General features: G+C 50.9%; 3 protein-coding genes across 3 annotated transcripts; 2 read left to right on the forward strand and 1 right to left on the reverse strand.

The window, feature by feature from the left end:
• Positions 1-4072: 4072 nt before the first annotated feature.
• Positions 4073-6461, forward strand: LOC120710415 (skin secretory protein xP2-like). Its single transcript, XM_039996105.1, has 4 exons — positions 4073-5053; positions 5175-5303; positions 5436-5608; positions 5874-6461. Exons 1-4 carry the CDS (start codon positions 4610-4612, stop codon positions 6127-6129), a joined length of 1002 nt encoding a protein of 333 aa, XP_039852039.1. The 5' UTR covers positions 4073-4609; the 3' UTR covers positions 6130-6461.
• A 1751-nt stretch (positions 6462-8212) lies between these two features.
• On the forward strand, positions 8213-12038 carry LOC120705611. Its single transcript, XM_039990049.1, has 2 exons — positions 8213-8658; positions 9931-12038. The coding sequence occupies exon 2, from the start codon at positions 10040-10042 to the stop codon at positions 11825-11827; it is 1788 nt and encodes a 595-aa protein (XP_039845983.1). The 5' UTR covers positions 8213-8658; positions 9931-10039; the 3' UTR covers positions 11828-12038.
• An 83-nt stretch (positions 12039-12121) lies between these two features.
• On the reverse strand, positions 12122-16007 carry LOC120705612 (sodium/calcium exchanger NCL1-like). The gene is made up of 7 exons (XM_039990050.1): positions 15560-16007; positions 14190-14378; positions 13757-13938; positions 13495-13640; positions 13142-13409; positions 12751-13053; positions 12122-12650 (listed from the first exon to the last, which is right to left on the reverse strand). The coding sequence occupies exons 1-7, from the start codon at positions 15936-15938 to the stop codon at positions 12402-12404; spliced, it is 1716 nt and encodes a 571-aa protein (XP_039845984.1). The 5' UTR covers positions 15939-16007; the 3' UTR covers positions 12122-12401.
• Positions 16008-16135: the final 128 nt, after the last annotated feature.

Raw genomic sequence — 16135 nt, forward strand, 5'->3', positions numbered from 1 at the left:
TGTGGAGGTTCTCAGCCCAGAAGCGCGGGGGCAGAGAGGCCAGGATCAGAAGGGTGCGCACGACGTCGTTCGTCGTGCGAATCATCCGCTCAGCCTTGCAGTTCTGAGGAGAGGTATATGAACAAGACATACGCAGCTGAACACCCCGAGAGAGAAAGAAGGAAAGGGAGGTGGAGTTATCGAACTCTCGCTCGTTGTCACACTGGACGACCTTAACGGTGAGGCCGAACTGAGTGGACACCCAGGAAAAGAAGTGGAGGAGATTGGGGAACGTCTCAGACTTGGCGCGCAAAGGAAAAGTCCAAGAGTAATGAGAAAAATCATCAATAATGACCAGATAATATTTATAGCCAGACATGCTGAGTACAGGAGATGTCCACAGGTCACAATGAATAAAATCAAAAGCATGTGCAGCATGCGAATAAGAAGAAAACAGAAGTCTAACATGACGACCTAACTGACACGCATGACAGAGGTGCTCAGCAGGAGCCCTAGTACATGGAACATCAGTATTATGACTTAGCTGAGCCAAAACGTCACGGCCGGGGTGACCAAGCCGGCGGTGCCAGGTGGTAGAAGAAGGCGACACGGCAAAAGCAGTAGACGAAGAAGAAGTCGAAGCCGGAGCAGTGGCAGCAGGAAGCCGAAGAGTGTAAAGGGGCCCCGGCCTGTCACATCGGAGGAGCGGACGCCGGGAAGCCGAATCCTTCACAGTAAAACCAGAAGAGTCAAATTCGATAGAACAGGAGTTGTCAGCAGTAAACTGCCGAATGGAAAGAAGGTTGTGAACCATTTGAGGAGCAACAAGAACATTAGAAAGACGAGGAGCAGAATCCACTGCAGTGACAGGAAGGCAAGACTCATCACCAACCATGATAGAAGAAGGACAAGAGAGGTGTGGGGTCGGACAGAAGAGAGGATACCGGCATCAGGAGTGGTGTGGAAGGACGTACCCGAGTCGGCGATCCACTCGGTGCTGACCGGCGGTGTCAGTCCCATGGTACTGAAGGACTGCGCCAGAGCAGTCTGGTCACACCTCCCAGGTCAGGTCAGCTGTTGGCTGGGCTGAGCGGGCGGGGTCCAGTACGGTGCGGAGAGGGGAGCAGCACCGGTGAACATGGCCGCAAGCTGGAGCTGAGGACGAGGCCCCCTCCCGGACCCTGGAACGGCCACATAGAGATGCGCCTTGACTATGGGTTGCTGAAGGTTGGCCAGGGCGTATCTCCAGGGGCAGGGGCAGAAGCGGGAGTCGAAGCCAGAGCCGACGGAGTCGGCGCGCCCCGACGACCCCCACCAGTACCGGTACCCCCAGAAGATGGGCCACCACCACCACCACGTCCCCCCCCCCCCCCCCGCCGCCGACGTTTACGCCCCCCCCCCACCTACGGTCTGCCCGGTGGGAGCAGCACCAAGGACAAAGGTGGCAGGGGCGGCGGAGGAAGCCGGTGGAGCAGCGACGAGCACGGTTGAGGTGGACGAGGGCGATCCGGACGCGAGACCCCTGGTGATCTCCTCGAGGGCGAGGTTGTCTCGGACCTGCAGGAAGGAGGGGAAGGGCCTCTGATGGGCGATCTAGCTCTTCAGGTGGTCGTAGGTGCTGCTCAGGCCCCGCAGGACATTGAGCACCAAGATCCGATCGGACACCGGATCCCCAAGGTCGTGAAGAGCATCGGCCATGCCCTTCATCCGCCGGCAGTACTCACCGACGGAGAGGCCCCCCTGCACAAAGGTGCGGAAGGTGGCGTCGAGCTGGAGGGCGCGGTACTCGGCGTTGCCGAGGAACTGCCCCTCGAGTGCCACCCAGGCCTGCCGCGCGGTGCCGCCGTGTGTCCTGACGAGGTCCTGAAGATCTAGGGAGATGGTCCCAAAAATCCAGGACATGGCGACGCTGTCGAGGCGCAGCCACGCCACGTCCTGCGCCTCGATCGGCGTGTCGATGAGGACGTGGTCATCGAGGGCGTAGCGGCGGAGGGCGAGCAGGACCTGGTCCCGCCAGTGTTCGTAGGAGGAGGACGTGGGGTCGAGGACGACGGTGACCAGTGTTCGGAGGAGGAGGACGCCGGAGGCCTGGAGGTGGAGCTGGGCGACCATGGGGTCGATCGGGTCATACCGGGCTCCAGATCCAGCGGGCGGGCCCTGGTGGGAGGAAGAGGCGCCGAGCTGGCCGGAGGAGACGCGGAGGAAGTGCTCCGCCTCGGCGACCCGGAGAGCGAGGGCGTCGGTCGTGGCGCGCTCCCAGGCGAGGGCAGCCACGCGAACCCGCTCCTGGGCCGCCGAAGCCTCCGACTTGGCGGCGAGGAGGGCCGCGGCGAGAACGGCGTCGGCCTGCTGCCCACGGAGGGCGGCGGCGGCGAGCGGCGCATCCGCGAGCGCCATTTCGAGTCCGGACCACGCGGTGGGGCCGTCAGGGAGGGGCTATTTGCCCGCTGCGTAGGCGGCCTGGGCATCCTGCAGCGCTGGCCCATGCCCTCTGCACCCGCCACGCCCCCAGTGCCCTCAGCAGGAGCGGTGGCTGGGTCAGGGGCGGCAGCACGGTCACGGAGGTGGGGCTAGGCGCCCGGGCCCAAGTCCCCGCGCCCCCTGTGCCCCCGGCGCTCACGCCCCACGCGCCCGCAGTAGCGACGGCGGCAGGGTCGGGCAGGGCGGCGACATCCGGGATGGGATCGAGGACGACCATCGCAGCAGAGGAGGCGGCGGCCCGTGGAGCAAGTCTGGGCGCGGCTGCTGGCGACCACGCGCCCAGAGCAGGGGTGGAGGCGGCGGCCGGCATCCACGCGCCCAGAGCAGGGGCGCGAGCAGAGCCAGCAGCAGGGGAGAGAGGAAGGGGAGAGGAGGGGCGGCGCCGGCGGCAGCGGCTGGGAGGGGAGAGGAAACTCTAACCCTAGGCTAATGATACCATGATGGAGAGAATAATGGCTTGTATTCTTCCAAACCCTAAAAAGGTGGGATATATAGATCCTATACATGAGCCTCTAGATGAGCCTCTATACATGGACTCACATATACACCAACACCAACCTCATTCACCAGAAGGGGAAACTCAGCATTGGGGCTCTATTATTGTGCCCTCTGAATAGAAACCTTGGCAGGCCAGGGGACCAGATTAGGTGCTCCGATCCTTTGCTTTGTTCATCGCATCGGTGATGGACGCAGAGAAGAGGAGATTTTCTTCCGATCCGTCGGCGAGGTTACATGTGGATCGGGGGGAGGGGTTTCTTTGCTGATGCGGATTGGCTTTTGGTCGTTGGATTCCAAGCGATCCGCTTTCGAGGCAGTTCTTTCGCCTGTAGTTCGATCAGGCGGACAAACTATGCTTGTCATGGCCGACCACCCCTTGCCAAGTTTCTCATTTGTGCTTGCCTAAAAAGAGGCTCTGGCAACGTGTAACCACTCGCTAGCTGTAAAATTATTTCACCAAAGTTTAGAAATTCAACCAAATTGTCACATATATATACTAACTGCTCCTATTTTAGCATTCTTAGTTTCAACAGTATGCTGGTTCTTTTGGGGGGCTGCAGGAATGCAAGAAAAATCATCAGTAATTAGTTCAGTGATTTTTTTCTATATATGCAGCCATGCAGGAATAATGCAAGAGAAGCATTAGTAAGCTTTTTACTTAAAAAAAACATTAGCAAGCTGACTTGGCTAGAGACCTACCATTATCCATCAGTTTACTGATTGGTGGTGCATGTCGCTCATGCAGCCTGACAGTTTCCAAGGAGAAGTTGAGTCCAGCCATCTCGCGCGCTCACGCGGCTGCAGCCGCTCGCCGGGAGGGCCGGGCTCCTGGTACGTGGGCGGCTACTCCTCCCCTGCAACCTCGGAGGAGACACGAGAGAACCGGGAGCAAAGTGGAGCGAGGATTAGGGCGGCGGCCGGGTTAGCCGGCCGGGGCGAACGGAGAGGAACAAGATTCGATCCACTGCCCCCTGTTCTCGCTCTAGATCTCCCGCTCCCGAGTCTCCCGGCCGGCTCCAACCGCGCCACTCGCGGGCACACTCCTCCCCCCGGCTCCCACCTATAAATACACCCCTGCTCATGGCGCTCCCCTCAGCCACATGTATTCCTCGATCTGGTAGCCTGCAAGAACCGTGCTGCGAGCCCCTGCTGCATTGATTCCTCCTCTGTCTATTCTCCCGGGACGATCCTGCCAGCAGCTCGTGGCGCCTGCAGGGAATCGATCGATCATCCCCGGTTGCGGAACCGGTGGTTGTTGAATCGTTCTTCTTCGATCACTGCTGGGGGTTTGTTGCTCGCCCCGTCCGTCTCTCAGCTGTTGCTGGAATGGAATAATCTGTTCCTGTTTCTGTTCTTCTTCGTGCTCATCTCTCCCTTGATGCATTTCTCGTTCTTGGCCTCGTAGAGATATCTGTCTGTCCACACCGACCAGAAATTTGATCTCGCGGTCTCTCTGTCTCTAGCGCTGTTCTTCATTGATTTGTTGTGTGTGGGCACTCTTCACTGCCTTGAGTTCATGAAGCTGGAAACTCCGCCACAAAAAGCAGCCTGCATTTACTTGCTGAATCTGTTTCTCCTTCTGTGACGGAACAAGAAGAAGATCATCCAAGAACCCCGGCAGGACTCTCGTCGATTGGTTAGATGCAAAGAGATGGTGCATGAGCAGAGCAGCGGCGGCCACCACCATCAGCAGTTGCCTAGGTACGGCAGCGGCAGCGGCCCCGGCGTGCCCACCGGCGTGGCGCGGGCGTCGAAGAAGAACAAGCCCAAGAAGATCCCGCAGCGCGGCCTCGGCGTCGCGCAGCTCGAGAAGCTACGGATCGAGGAGCAGAAGAAGATGGAGGGAGCCGCCGTGCCGGGGCCCGCGCACGGGCCGCACCCGCACGCCATCGGCGGCGGCGGCCTCGGCCACCTCTCGATGCACCGTCCGGCGCCGGCGCCGGCGCCGCCGCCGCCGCTCTCGCTGAGCGCCCTGCCGAGGCCGGCCGCGGACGGCGGCGTGCACTGCAGCTTCCCGCCGGTGCTCTGGGACCCGGCGGACCCGATGCGACACCCGTACAAGAGAAGCATGTGCCCGCAACCTCCACTTCCAACGGTACGTGCCTTCTTCTCTTCTCTTCTGTTCTCTTCTCTTCTCTTCTCCAGACGCCCACGCGTTCATGCTGACAAGCTTCAGGTTTCAGACCTCAGCGGCGTGGAAACCTTTCGCTGGGCAGGTGAGCACGGGCTTGTCGCTGACGGCGTCGTCGAGCCACCACCCAACGGAGCCCCCTTCAAACCAAATGTACAGCAGCGGCGTTACCAGGAACAGCGCGGCGGCGCCGGCGCCGGCCGACGAGGATAGGGTACGCGTCTCGTCTCGTTGAGGTTTCAGATTTTTTTTATCAATGGAATCGAAGTTTCATAATTATTACTGTGCTGTGAACGTATTTCGGTGCTCGGGATTGCTGCTAAGTGTGGATTTGGCCAGAGTGCAGGACGCGGCCGGCGTGGATAGGTCATGGCCATTCATGTTCGAGGGCATGAACGCGGCCGCCTTCCGGACGACAGGCAAAGCTCCTTTCGCCGCCAGGTCGACGAGGGAGGCCGGGTTGCCTGATGCCTGTCCTGACCTGAGCAGATACGAGTTCAGAGCAACGAATTATTTCAGGTAAATGTTGTAAAGCTAATGCACATGTTCAGTGTGGATTTGTGATTTCATCCGAGTTAGATTCTGCACAAAGCAAATTCTTGGCCTTTTCAGTTATTGCATTATTCTCACAACATTCAGGGGCAAGTCAAAGCTAATGCAGAGAAATGAGGGAGAAAAATACAGAATTACATTTCTTTCTATGCATTTTTGCTGCAACTGATCCCAGTGCTGATAAAACATTTAAGACGCGTAATCTGATTTTAGTTTAATCTCTGCTGTGCAGCACAAATCCGAGTTATTCAGACTGGGCATCAGAGTTTGCTCCCCGCAAGAGCAGCAAGGAGAACGGCTGCACCGGAGAGCCTGCCTACCTCACCTTGAACGCACAGCCTGCTGCTCCCCTCATCAAGCAGCCCCATTTGATCCCGTCGATTCACCTCCCAGAGTACAGCGACTTCGGCGTCATGCAGTCTCAGGCAAGTGAAGTTCTGTTGCCATCTTCCTCTGAAACCTACGATGACTTGGCGGAGACATTCTGATGGAGTAACCTAACTGGTGAACTTGAACAGCAGGGAAGCGTTTCAGCGTCGGCGTCGTCGTCGTCGCGGCCCTTCTACAGCTTCATGCCGGTCGGGCCGGTTCGATGCGAGAGACCCCTGAACGAGATCAAGTCCGACGTGTCTGAAGGCGTCGACCTGGAACTGAAGCTTTGAAGGAGCTCATCAGACATCAGCGTGGGCTCCTCCCTCTGTTCCTTCCAGATAAACATGGCACCAAATCTGCAATGGAAACGACACCTTGTAGAAAAAACCGACCGTAGTGGTGTGTTCAGTCTGTAACCTGAAACATGATGTATCAAAGTTTGCGTTCTGAAGATGGTTTTCGCTTCAAATAAGCATCTGGTGAAAGGGTACCTCTACCTGAGCCATCCCCTGGTCGTTTCAAGCAGAGCGCAGCCTTGTGCGTGATGGAAGCACTTTCTACATCCCGATAAGCTCGTGCTAAATGTTGCAGAGGCTCCCTCAGCGGAGGAGTATCATTCAGATGGGTAGATGCCTAGATGGTGCTGTGTTGAACAGGAGCATGTGCAGGACGGGTATTACTAGCTTGCAGCTAGGCTGTGGGGTCTCTTGCTCTACTGTATATAGATCTAGCAAGCATCATGGTTTTTCTTTGAGACATTTGTGGATGTAGGGTAACATGCATGGAATCACAATATTCCCATTTTATTTGGAATTATTGATATTTTATTACCTTTCAAGATACAACTTTTTATCACAGCCTCCACAATTGTAAGGAATAAATAGATACACTTTTATTAAAGCGTGCCATCATAAATGTTCAAAAGTTAAACTAGAGGTAGCCGGAAAAATAAACAGCAAATAAAAAGAAAATAAAAAAACATAGTTCTTCTAGATATGAAAAAAGTACCTGATAAACATTGACTTCTCTTATATTTAGCTCATAGGTGTTGATGCTACTTAGGTACATTTGGTTACTCGAATGTCTCAACTTAGCTTTTGTATTTGTGAGCCTATCTAATCGTAGCCAACCCGTCCAGCATGCTGAAAAGAGATGGTGTTTAGGTTCTTATGAGGACAAGTTGTATGGGACAAATGTGTTGTATTATTATTTTATTATGTAATTACACCACCATTTTTTTTTCCTCGAATACGTAAGAGAATTGCGCATGTTTTGATTAAGATAGGAAAAAATAAATTACACAATGGAATGCAGGATTCAACCTGGACACCGTCATTGAAGAATATCCAGCAATTCCTTTTTCCCAATAAACTATCATTATTGAAAACAAGTAACGCTCTAATGGTCCGCCAATGATTTCTATTTCCCCAATAATTATTGATTTGCCCTATACTCACAATATGTTAGATGTTTTCAAATGAGATTATTGGGGAACAATAAAAATGTTTCCCAATAATTTATGAAAGTAGTATTGAAATATCCCAATAAAATTATTTGAAGATGTTTATTGGGCACTATGGGAGATAATCATAGTTATATTATTAAGGCTATTTTTTTGAATTGCATTAATCCCAATAAACCAGCTGCACAGTTGCATCTTGTGCAAGGCTGAGACAAATGCTGGCAATCAAACGCTTTCTCAGTTAAGCCTTTGTACTCAACTCAATAACATTCTGTTGGGTTCATTATTCACCAAATTTAACTTCAAATCTCTAATTAAATTGCGGTTTCCAAAAAGATAATTACGATTTTTACAAATTTATTATGCATAAGCTAAATTTTCAACGACCCAATCTTGATTACCATGCAAACTTGGTTGAGATTATCGAATTGAGCAATTGGCCTTGACCTCATTTAACCATAATATTTCCATTCGAGATCTTTTTTTTGTTTTGAAAAGAACCCATTCGAGATCTATCATCAGAACCTTTTCATCTTATTAATCCCGGGAGGAAAAATTCCAAAAAGTTCAAGTTTATTTCGAAGTGTTACGTATGATGAAGATTTTCTTTTTGAAACTCGTATGATGGAGAAAGATGCCAGTAGATCATCGGTCGAACAAATAAAAAAAATGTCACAAAAGAGTACAAATTAAAAAAAAACGATGGCGCAATATCAAAAACACCCCTCCATCTGCGGCCCACTCCCCCTCCAGAGTCCAGCCCTAACCCACCACCCATCCATCGTCTTCCCCCTACCGGCGCGGCGGCGCCACCGACCGACCGACGCCGTCTTCCTGCTTCCCCCACGACCCTTCCGTCCTGACCGTATCGAAGGAAGTGTCACGCCGTCCATTGGCGGCCCTTCTCCGCCAGACGGGCACTCCTCCGCGCCTCCTTCCCCGAAGCGAAGCACTCCAACCACATCGGAGGAATTCGTTCTCTCTACTCGTTCCTCATCCTGCTGTCCTCTTCTGGACTAGCGTGGAGCGGAGATCTGCCCGTGCCAGGCCACGCTGCCCGCCCGCAGGCTGCGTCGCTCTGCCACAAGCCGCGTCGCCCGCTCCCCCGCGCGCGGAGCAGGTCTCACTGCCTGCCTTGCTCATCCTCGCTCCTCCCACGCCTGTGAACCCAGACAATAGAAAGGTAAGCAATCCCCTTCGCTGACACCTCTCAATTTTGTGGGATTTGATGTTAAACTCTAAAATTTGGGGGCAAAATCAAGAAGCCCTACATCTAGGAGCATGGCTAGTGCGCGCTTTCACCAGAGAGCATCAATAGGAGGGTAATAGGATAATATTCACTGATTAACACTACACTTTTGGCTGTGCCGTCTTATTTGCGTGTTGTCTCACTCCCTAGTCTCGTTTCCTATAGATTTTGTGCTCAAATTATATGATAATAACGTCCAACTTTGATATGAATAAGAGCTATGTATGGATGTCAAATAGTGTTTGCATTAGTGTGCAAATTGCAATTTACTCTACCTGGGAGGAATAGAGTCCAAACACTAGCCTTGGGGGCAGTCGGCAGAGAGTGCTACAAATCAGAACATTTGAAACTTTGGGTGCTATTAAATTGTACTGGAACATTTCAGTCTGTTTTGCTAAAGTTGGGACCTTTGAGGGAAACAATCCATTGTCACCCAATCGAGCTGAAATTTTGTTCAATGGGTTAAGTGGACAGTGTGGCTTCACTCACCAGGAAATTGTTATGTTCACTATTGCAAATATAATTCAACTCAGGCTATTTGGTAAATATATGGCATGACCTTTCCGGTTGTCTACTCACTGTGATGGTGGAGCCAAAGATATCATCGGCATACAATGTGCCTTACCAAAGGATAGCGAACTACCAAGTCACTTTTTTTAATGAAATATTGAAAACCCTTATTCTAAGGTTAGAGAACAGAATGTTGTACTTCCATGAAAAAGCAAAAACATATTATTTTACGCTTCTTACAAAGTTACAGCTCAAGTTAGCTGTTAGGGTCCCTTGAGTTTTGAGGCTGTAGAGGGTTTCTTTTTCTTTTTATTTTTTTTATTGCAGGAGGCTTTGCCCCCAAATTGATGATGTTACATACTGAACACTAAAAGCTAGGGCATTGAGTTGGGATATAGATACAGTTTATACATTTGTAGAATGTGACTCAAAGTAGATGCCAAAAACTGATTTACTACTTCCATTTTTAAATATATGATGCATATGGCAAGATAATTGGTGTGAACCAATTTTAGCTTGCCCTAAGTGTCATATATTTAATAACAGAGGGAGTAGTAACAAACTGCAGAGGCAGGCTTTTAATCTGGTGTTTGTACCCTGCATGAATTCTCAGTAGCATAAACCACTTGCCCCTGTATGGAATGAAATATACCTTTGTTACTTTAATGACAAATTGCTTGTGACAATGCTGTGCAGGTCAATGTTTTTGCAGCTAAAGGTATACATTTGTTGCTACCAAGTTATCTGTGTGTTTTCTATGATTCAAGGAGACATATATTCTTCAGCTTAGTGGGTGTGCTCGTTGATGGAAGACGGCCAGATTTTAGTTCAGCAAGAGCAGAACCTTGTACCTAGCGAGCAAACCCTTGTCATTGGTCAAGAGTTTGCAGATGTCGACACATGCCGGAGGGCTGTCAAGGACATGGCCATTGCTTTGCACTATGAGCTCCGTGTCGTGAAATCTGATCGTAGCCGATTTATCGCCAAGTGCTCAAAAGAAGGCTGCCCATGGCGTGTGCACATCGCTAAGTGCCCTGGTGTTCCGACTTTCACTGTCCGGACTTTGCACGGGGAGCACACATGTGAGGGTGTTCGGGATCATCATCATCATCAGCAGGCTACTGTTGGTTGGGTGGCTAGGTCTGTTGAGGCAAGGCTAAGGGATAACCCGCAGATTAAGCCAAAGGAGATATTGCAGGACATTCGGGAGCAGCATGGGGTTGCTGTATCTTATATGCAGGCATGGCGTGGAAAGGAGAGAAGTATGGCTGCCGTTAACGGTACACTTGAGGATGGATACCGCCTTCTTCCTGCATATTGTGAGCAGATTGGGAAGACAAATCCTGGTAGTGTTGCAACATATAGAGGGACCGGACCAGGGAATGCCTTCCAGCGTCTGTTTGTCTCATTTCGTGCATCCATTTATGGTTTCCTGAATGGTTGCAGGCCCCTTCTGGAAATTGACAAGGCTGACCTAAAGGGGAAGTATCTTGGGACATTGCTATGTGCTTCAGCTGTTGATGCTGATCACATGATGTTCCCTCTAGCATTTGGTATTGTCGATTCTGAGAGTGACGACAACTGGAGGTGGTTTGTATCAGAATTGAGGAAGATGCTTGGAGTTAGCACAGATAAGATGCCCGTCCTGACAATACTATCTGAGAGGAAACCGCAAGTGGTTAAAGCTGTTGAAGATAACTTCCCTACTGCTTTCCATGGATTTTGCTTGAGATATGTGAGTGAGAATTTTTGCGATGAGTTCAAGAATCCTAAACTTCTTAACCTTTTCTGGAGTGCTGTTTACAGTCTAACGGCAGCAGAATTTGACGCAAAGGTAAATGAAATGATGCAAGTCCAAGATGTCATGCCATGGCTACAGCGTTTTCCACCAAACCTGTGGGCAGTTGCTTTCTTTGAGGGTATCCGATATGGCCATTTTAGTCTTGGAATAACTGAGATATTATACAATTTATCCCTTGAATGTCATGAGCTTCCCATTGTGCAAACCATCGAGCACATCAGGCACCAACTGACCTGCTGGTTTGCTGAACGTCAGAACTTGGCACAATCATACAATTCGGTTCTTGTTCCCTCAGCTGAGAAACTTATTTCAGAAGCCATCGCTGACTCACAATGTTATCAAGTCCTTCGAGCAAACAAGGTGGAGTTTGAGATTGTGTCATCGGAGCGAACAAACATTGTGGACACTCAAGCTAGGTTTTGCTCATGTCGTCGATGGCAAATTTACGGCATTCCGTGTGCACATGCTTCAGCTGCACTGCTTTCATGTGGTGAAGACCCCCGCCACTATGCTCATGACTGCTTCAGTGTAATGAAGTACCGGGAAACCTACTCCCAGCCGATCTATCCAATTCCAGACAGAAGCCTCTGGAACAGTTCGTCTTCAGGGTTACAGGGCGTACTCAACAAAGCAGATATGATGCTTAGCCCGCCCAATATCCGGAGGCCTCCTGGCCGTCCAAAGATGAAGATTCTTAAGATAGAGAGCCTGAAGCGGCCAAAACGGATTGTTCAGTGTGGTCGATGTCATCTTCTTGGGCATTCACAAAAGAAGTGCTCATTGCGAAGCTGATACTTATCCATTGATGTACATTGAACTTTGTTTTGGCAAAATAGGGAAGTTTATGCTTGTTTGTGTCTGTCTATATTCCTATGTTGTGCTGTTAGTCCGACCAGTTCCCTTCTGCAAATACTTCTAAGTTACCTCCCAGTAGGAGCTAGAAGGTCAAAATAGCTTATGCGTGTTGCACATTTTATACTGCAAAATTATTACTCAATTTTACGAATTTTTTTTATACGAAGCACTGTCTAGGTGCTTTGCCAATAGCTGCGCAAGGAAGGTGGTGAAGAAATACGATTCACACACTTTCACGATCTGAAGACCTTTATCTGATAGAATCTGACTAACTCGAGAAGAAAATACAATCGACACCCACACTGATTTAGGACCTTGATTTGGCTCTACAGTGAGAATGTAGCTGTTAGAATGTGAAGGACGTGGTTTGGATACACAAGGAAAGGTAGAAAGTAGAGCGTGATTACACCAACACGAGAAACAGAGCCTGCCCAGAGCAGTCAAAATTACAGGATCAAACCGACTTGTGGCCGCTAGAAAACAGGCGTTCACTTGAGGAGAGCCAATGCGCCTATGACCAGCCGAAGACGTAGTCGAGGATGTAGACGATGACCAGCGAGAGGGGGTAGAGCATGTAGGCGATGAGGCACGTCCATAGCGGGAACGTGGTCCGGAAGCTGGTGAAGAGGGCCATGATGACGCAGACGACCAGGATGATGAGCACCTCCGACGAGAAGTCCCACGTCAGGTTCCGGAAGTAGATGAGCGCCAGGAACACGCCCAGGCACAGCGTGTTGTTCATCGTCACGCCGCCGTACACCTGCAAGCAAACAAAGAAGCGACATCAAATTTTTGTTGCCAATGCAAGGAGCTCTAGATGCAGTCACCGTGTCTGTCAGTGGTGTGCCAAGGACAGGTACCTCCGAGAAGGTGAGGGAGCAGGTCCTCTGCTTCTTCCTGCTGGCGAAGATGATGGCGGAGACAGCCTCGCTGGAGTTGGTGGCCAGCGGGAGGGCGATGAACGAGATGAAGAAGGATGGGATGTGCGTGGCGTTGGAGAAGTTGTGGACGGCGTCCACGAGCGGGTCCGCGAACGCAGCGGCTATGGCAGCGCCCAGGAGGAGGAACCCCACGGCCTTGGCGATGCACCACCCGGGGTTCTCCACGCTCTCCACCGCTTCGTCGGACTTGTCAATCAGCTGGGCATGCTCCTGCCTCGTCCTCTGCACAATTTCACTCAGCCCACGTCAGGTTTTCTGCACTGCGCCATTCCTGAGCTGCTGGAGGAAGGCTCCAGGGCGAGCAGGTTACCTCGTGGAACTCGTTGATGAACTTGTTGGAGAAGGCGCCGCTTGCCGGCACGGTGCGCTTGGCCTCGTTGAGCCATTTCTTCATCCCCTGCACGAACTCATCCTCCTCCAAGACGTCGTTGCGGGACGTGTCAAAGTCATTCATGACCTTGTCGACCGCGTCCATCTTGTCAAAGTCAAGCTCCTCGAAGTTGATACCGACGATGAGAGCGTGCAGCTCGGAATGGGAAAGGTTGCCGCTGTCATCTATGTCAATCTTGCGGAACAACCTGCGTGTCAACACAAGATAAGGTTCATGATATTTCCATGAAATAGGATTCTCCTGCAGTATCAACAATGTTCAGAGCATCGTACTTTCTGATGACGTCTTCATTGGGTGTGCCGTCATCGTTGAGCAGACGGCCGAGTGCCTGCATTTGGGCATGCCTCAGGATCCCGGAGATCACATGTTTGTGCTTTGCGTATGCAAGCTTCCTCCTCTGAATCCATGGCTGGAAAACCTGGTGCAAGATTGAGGATTCAGTACTGTCAAAGTTGATTCTTGTGGTCCAGATCTGTCAATCTTGTTATCGTTTCACGAAGCTGAAGTACATGAACGTATATATGATTCACTTACCTGATACAGGCAGTAGGAAAGCACGAGCAAGAATGACGTGATAAGGGCCAACAAGACAGCCAGGCGCTGCCCATGGTGGGTCTTCAACATCTTGGGGAACTGAGCAATGATGAAGGGGATAACAGATAACCCCATGATCCGTGCCGCATAGCTGGTCTGCACATCAGTTGTAATACCAGTGCCTGGAACAAATTTACCAGTCTAGTAAAAAGGAAGGCAAACTAAGCACACAGGATCAAATGTTAAAGCATGAGCTTTAGTTTGGTAGTTATTGAGTGTTTATTCTTCCTAGTTGTTAAATCTGTAGAATCCTATCAACCGTTCTAATACAATTCCCCCCTTCTAGATATAACTGAAATTTGTACTTCAGTCTACTACTTCAGAATTACTGGATAACCAAGCATCAGACCTTACATGACAGAAAGCAACCTACCAGTCAGGCTGAAGCCCTTGGTGTTCGTTAAATCAACTGCCTCACGGTTTGGCCCAAGGTCACATTTACCAACAACAACACAGGTTCCCCAGAGCAGGGTGATGAGGAAGACAGTGGAACCAGCAAGCAGCCCCATTCCGATCAGGACCTGACTTTGTGCAGTCTCTTTACTCCCAGAGAGGCCAGATACTGTAATAGTGTAATAAACATTAAACAGATCAGAATTATAGCTGTACGTGCAAACATAGAGAGAATATTCAGTAAAACAAAGCTAGTTTCATGATTCTAGTATATGGGCAAAGAGAAATGTGTTTGATCAACTGTCAACAATACTAAACTTTACATCATTACTATCACAGAACTAATTGCTCTTGCATGACAAGGAAACATAACACATGATTTACAAACAATTTCTCAAACCGCTTTGTATTTTTTAAAGTGGCTTTCACACCATTTGGTTAGAGTAGGACAAAAACATATCTAACGAGGTTGGAGGTTACTGTGGTGTTCAAGCTAGAATAATGATCCGGATGCGACTGTTGTCTAACACCATAGGGGCCTCTGTCAGAATCTGTGGAGTCCCTGTTGGCCCGTGCCATATTGGTACACTGCCGATGCAGATCGCACCGAGATCTATACAGTCAATTTGGCATCCCCACTGTGTTAATGATAACAGGAGAATCTGCATCCGACTGTAACAACGAGGTCTTACTCCTTTCTGAGTACACAAGCTTCAGTAGCGATTTCACTGCACACGAGGCTATGATCTGGTAAAAATTTCTATGGTTCGGGCTTATAACTATGAATTGCCGAACAGAATTTACAAACCAATCCTACACAGTTCGCAAATGAAGAAAAGGGAATTATGCAAGACAAAAGGAAGTGAAAGGAAAAGTTTAAAGGCCAAAAGGCTTTGATGGAACTACAAAAAGCCAATTACAGAGAAGAAAAGGCAGAGCACAGACTGCACATCAAACATTCGCTCTGCTTTAGTCCTGGAATTACCAGAGGCTCCATAAAAGCCAATGAAAATCTCTGATCAAGTAAAAAACAAATTAGACTGATAGAAACATCAGATCTGAAGCAAACAAATAAATGGAGAAGAGATATTTTTTCGAAAAAAAGGGGTGGAAAAGGTTTTGAACTTAATTACTCCCCGATCGCTTTTGCCCTGCTAATCCCAAGAGCAATTAAGCATTCCTTTCTATCCTGATGAAGCGTTCTACCCCGAAGTGAGAAGTAAGCAAGCTTTGCGAAAAGCTCCTAACGCTCGAACCATAAGCTAGGCGGCGGAGCAGGCAACCGAATGCTTGGCAATCCATCAAAGCAACCAGGGAAGGAAGCGAGCGGAGGCGAGGGAGAGCGCGAACCGAGGACGAGGAGCGCGTCGGGGAGGGCGCCGAGGATGGGGAGGAGGAGTCCGCCGACGAGGCCCGGCCCCATGATCTCGAGCAGCAGCTCGCTGCCCGCGGACAGGTACGTGGCGGCCTTGAACATGAGGAAGCCGTAGACGAGGGCGAGGAAGAGGTTCCCGAGCACGGTGGTGGTGCAGGGGAGGAAGCCGTACGACTGCTCGCACTTCTCCTCCGCCGCCGCCGCCGCGGCCGGCGAGGCGAGGCGGATCACCGAGACGAGCGGCGCCGACGGGGAGCCGTCGGAGATGAGGCGGCCGTACGCGGCCGCAGCCATGAGGGAGAGCAGGAGCGGGACCAGCGGGAACGCGCGGCGGGGCTGCCGGCGGGTCGCCATTGCCGCTGCGCCGCGGTGGTGAGCTAGGCCTGCCTGTGGGCTGGGGCGCTCGTGCTGTTGCTTGGTGGCGAGGGCGGGTGCGCGTAGCTTTATACGCCGGGGCGGGGTTTGCGGGATCTTCTGCGCCGGTTCGATGTGTTGCCTTTCCTTTTTTTTCTCTCTTGAATTGATTTTTTTTCTTGTTGGGCGATCAACGG

Source organism: Panicum virgatum, chromosome 5K (assembly GCF_016808335.1).
Source record: "Panicum virgatum strain AP13 chromosome 5K, P.virgatum_v5, whole genome shotgun sequence".
Taxonomy (NCBI): domain Eukaryota; kingdom Viridiplantae; phylum Streptophyta; class Magnoliopsida; order Poales; family Poaceae; genus Panicum; species Panicum virgatum.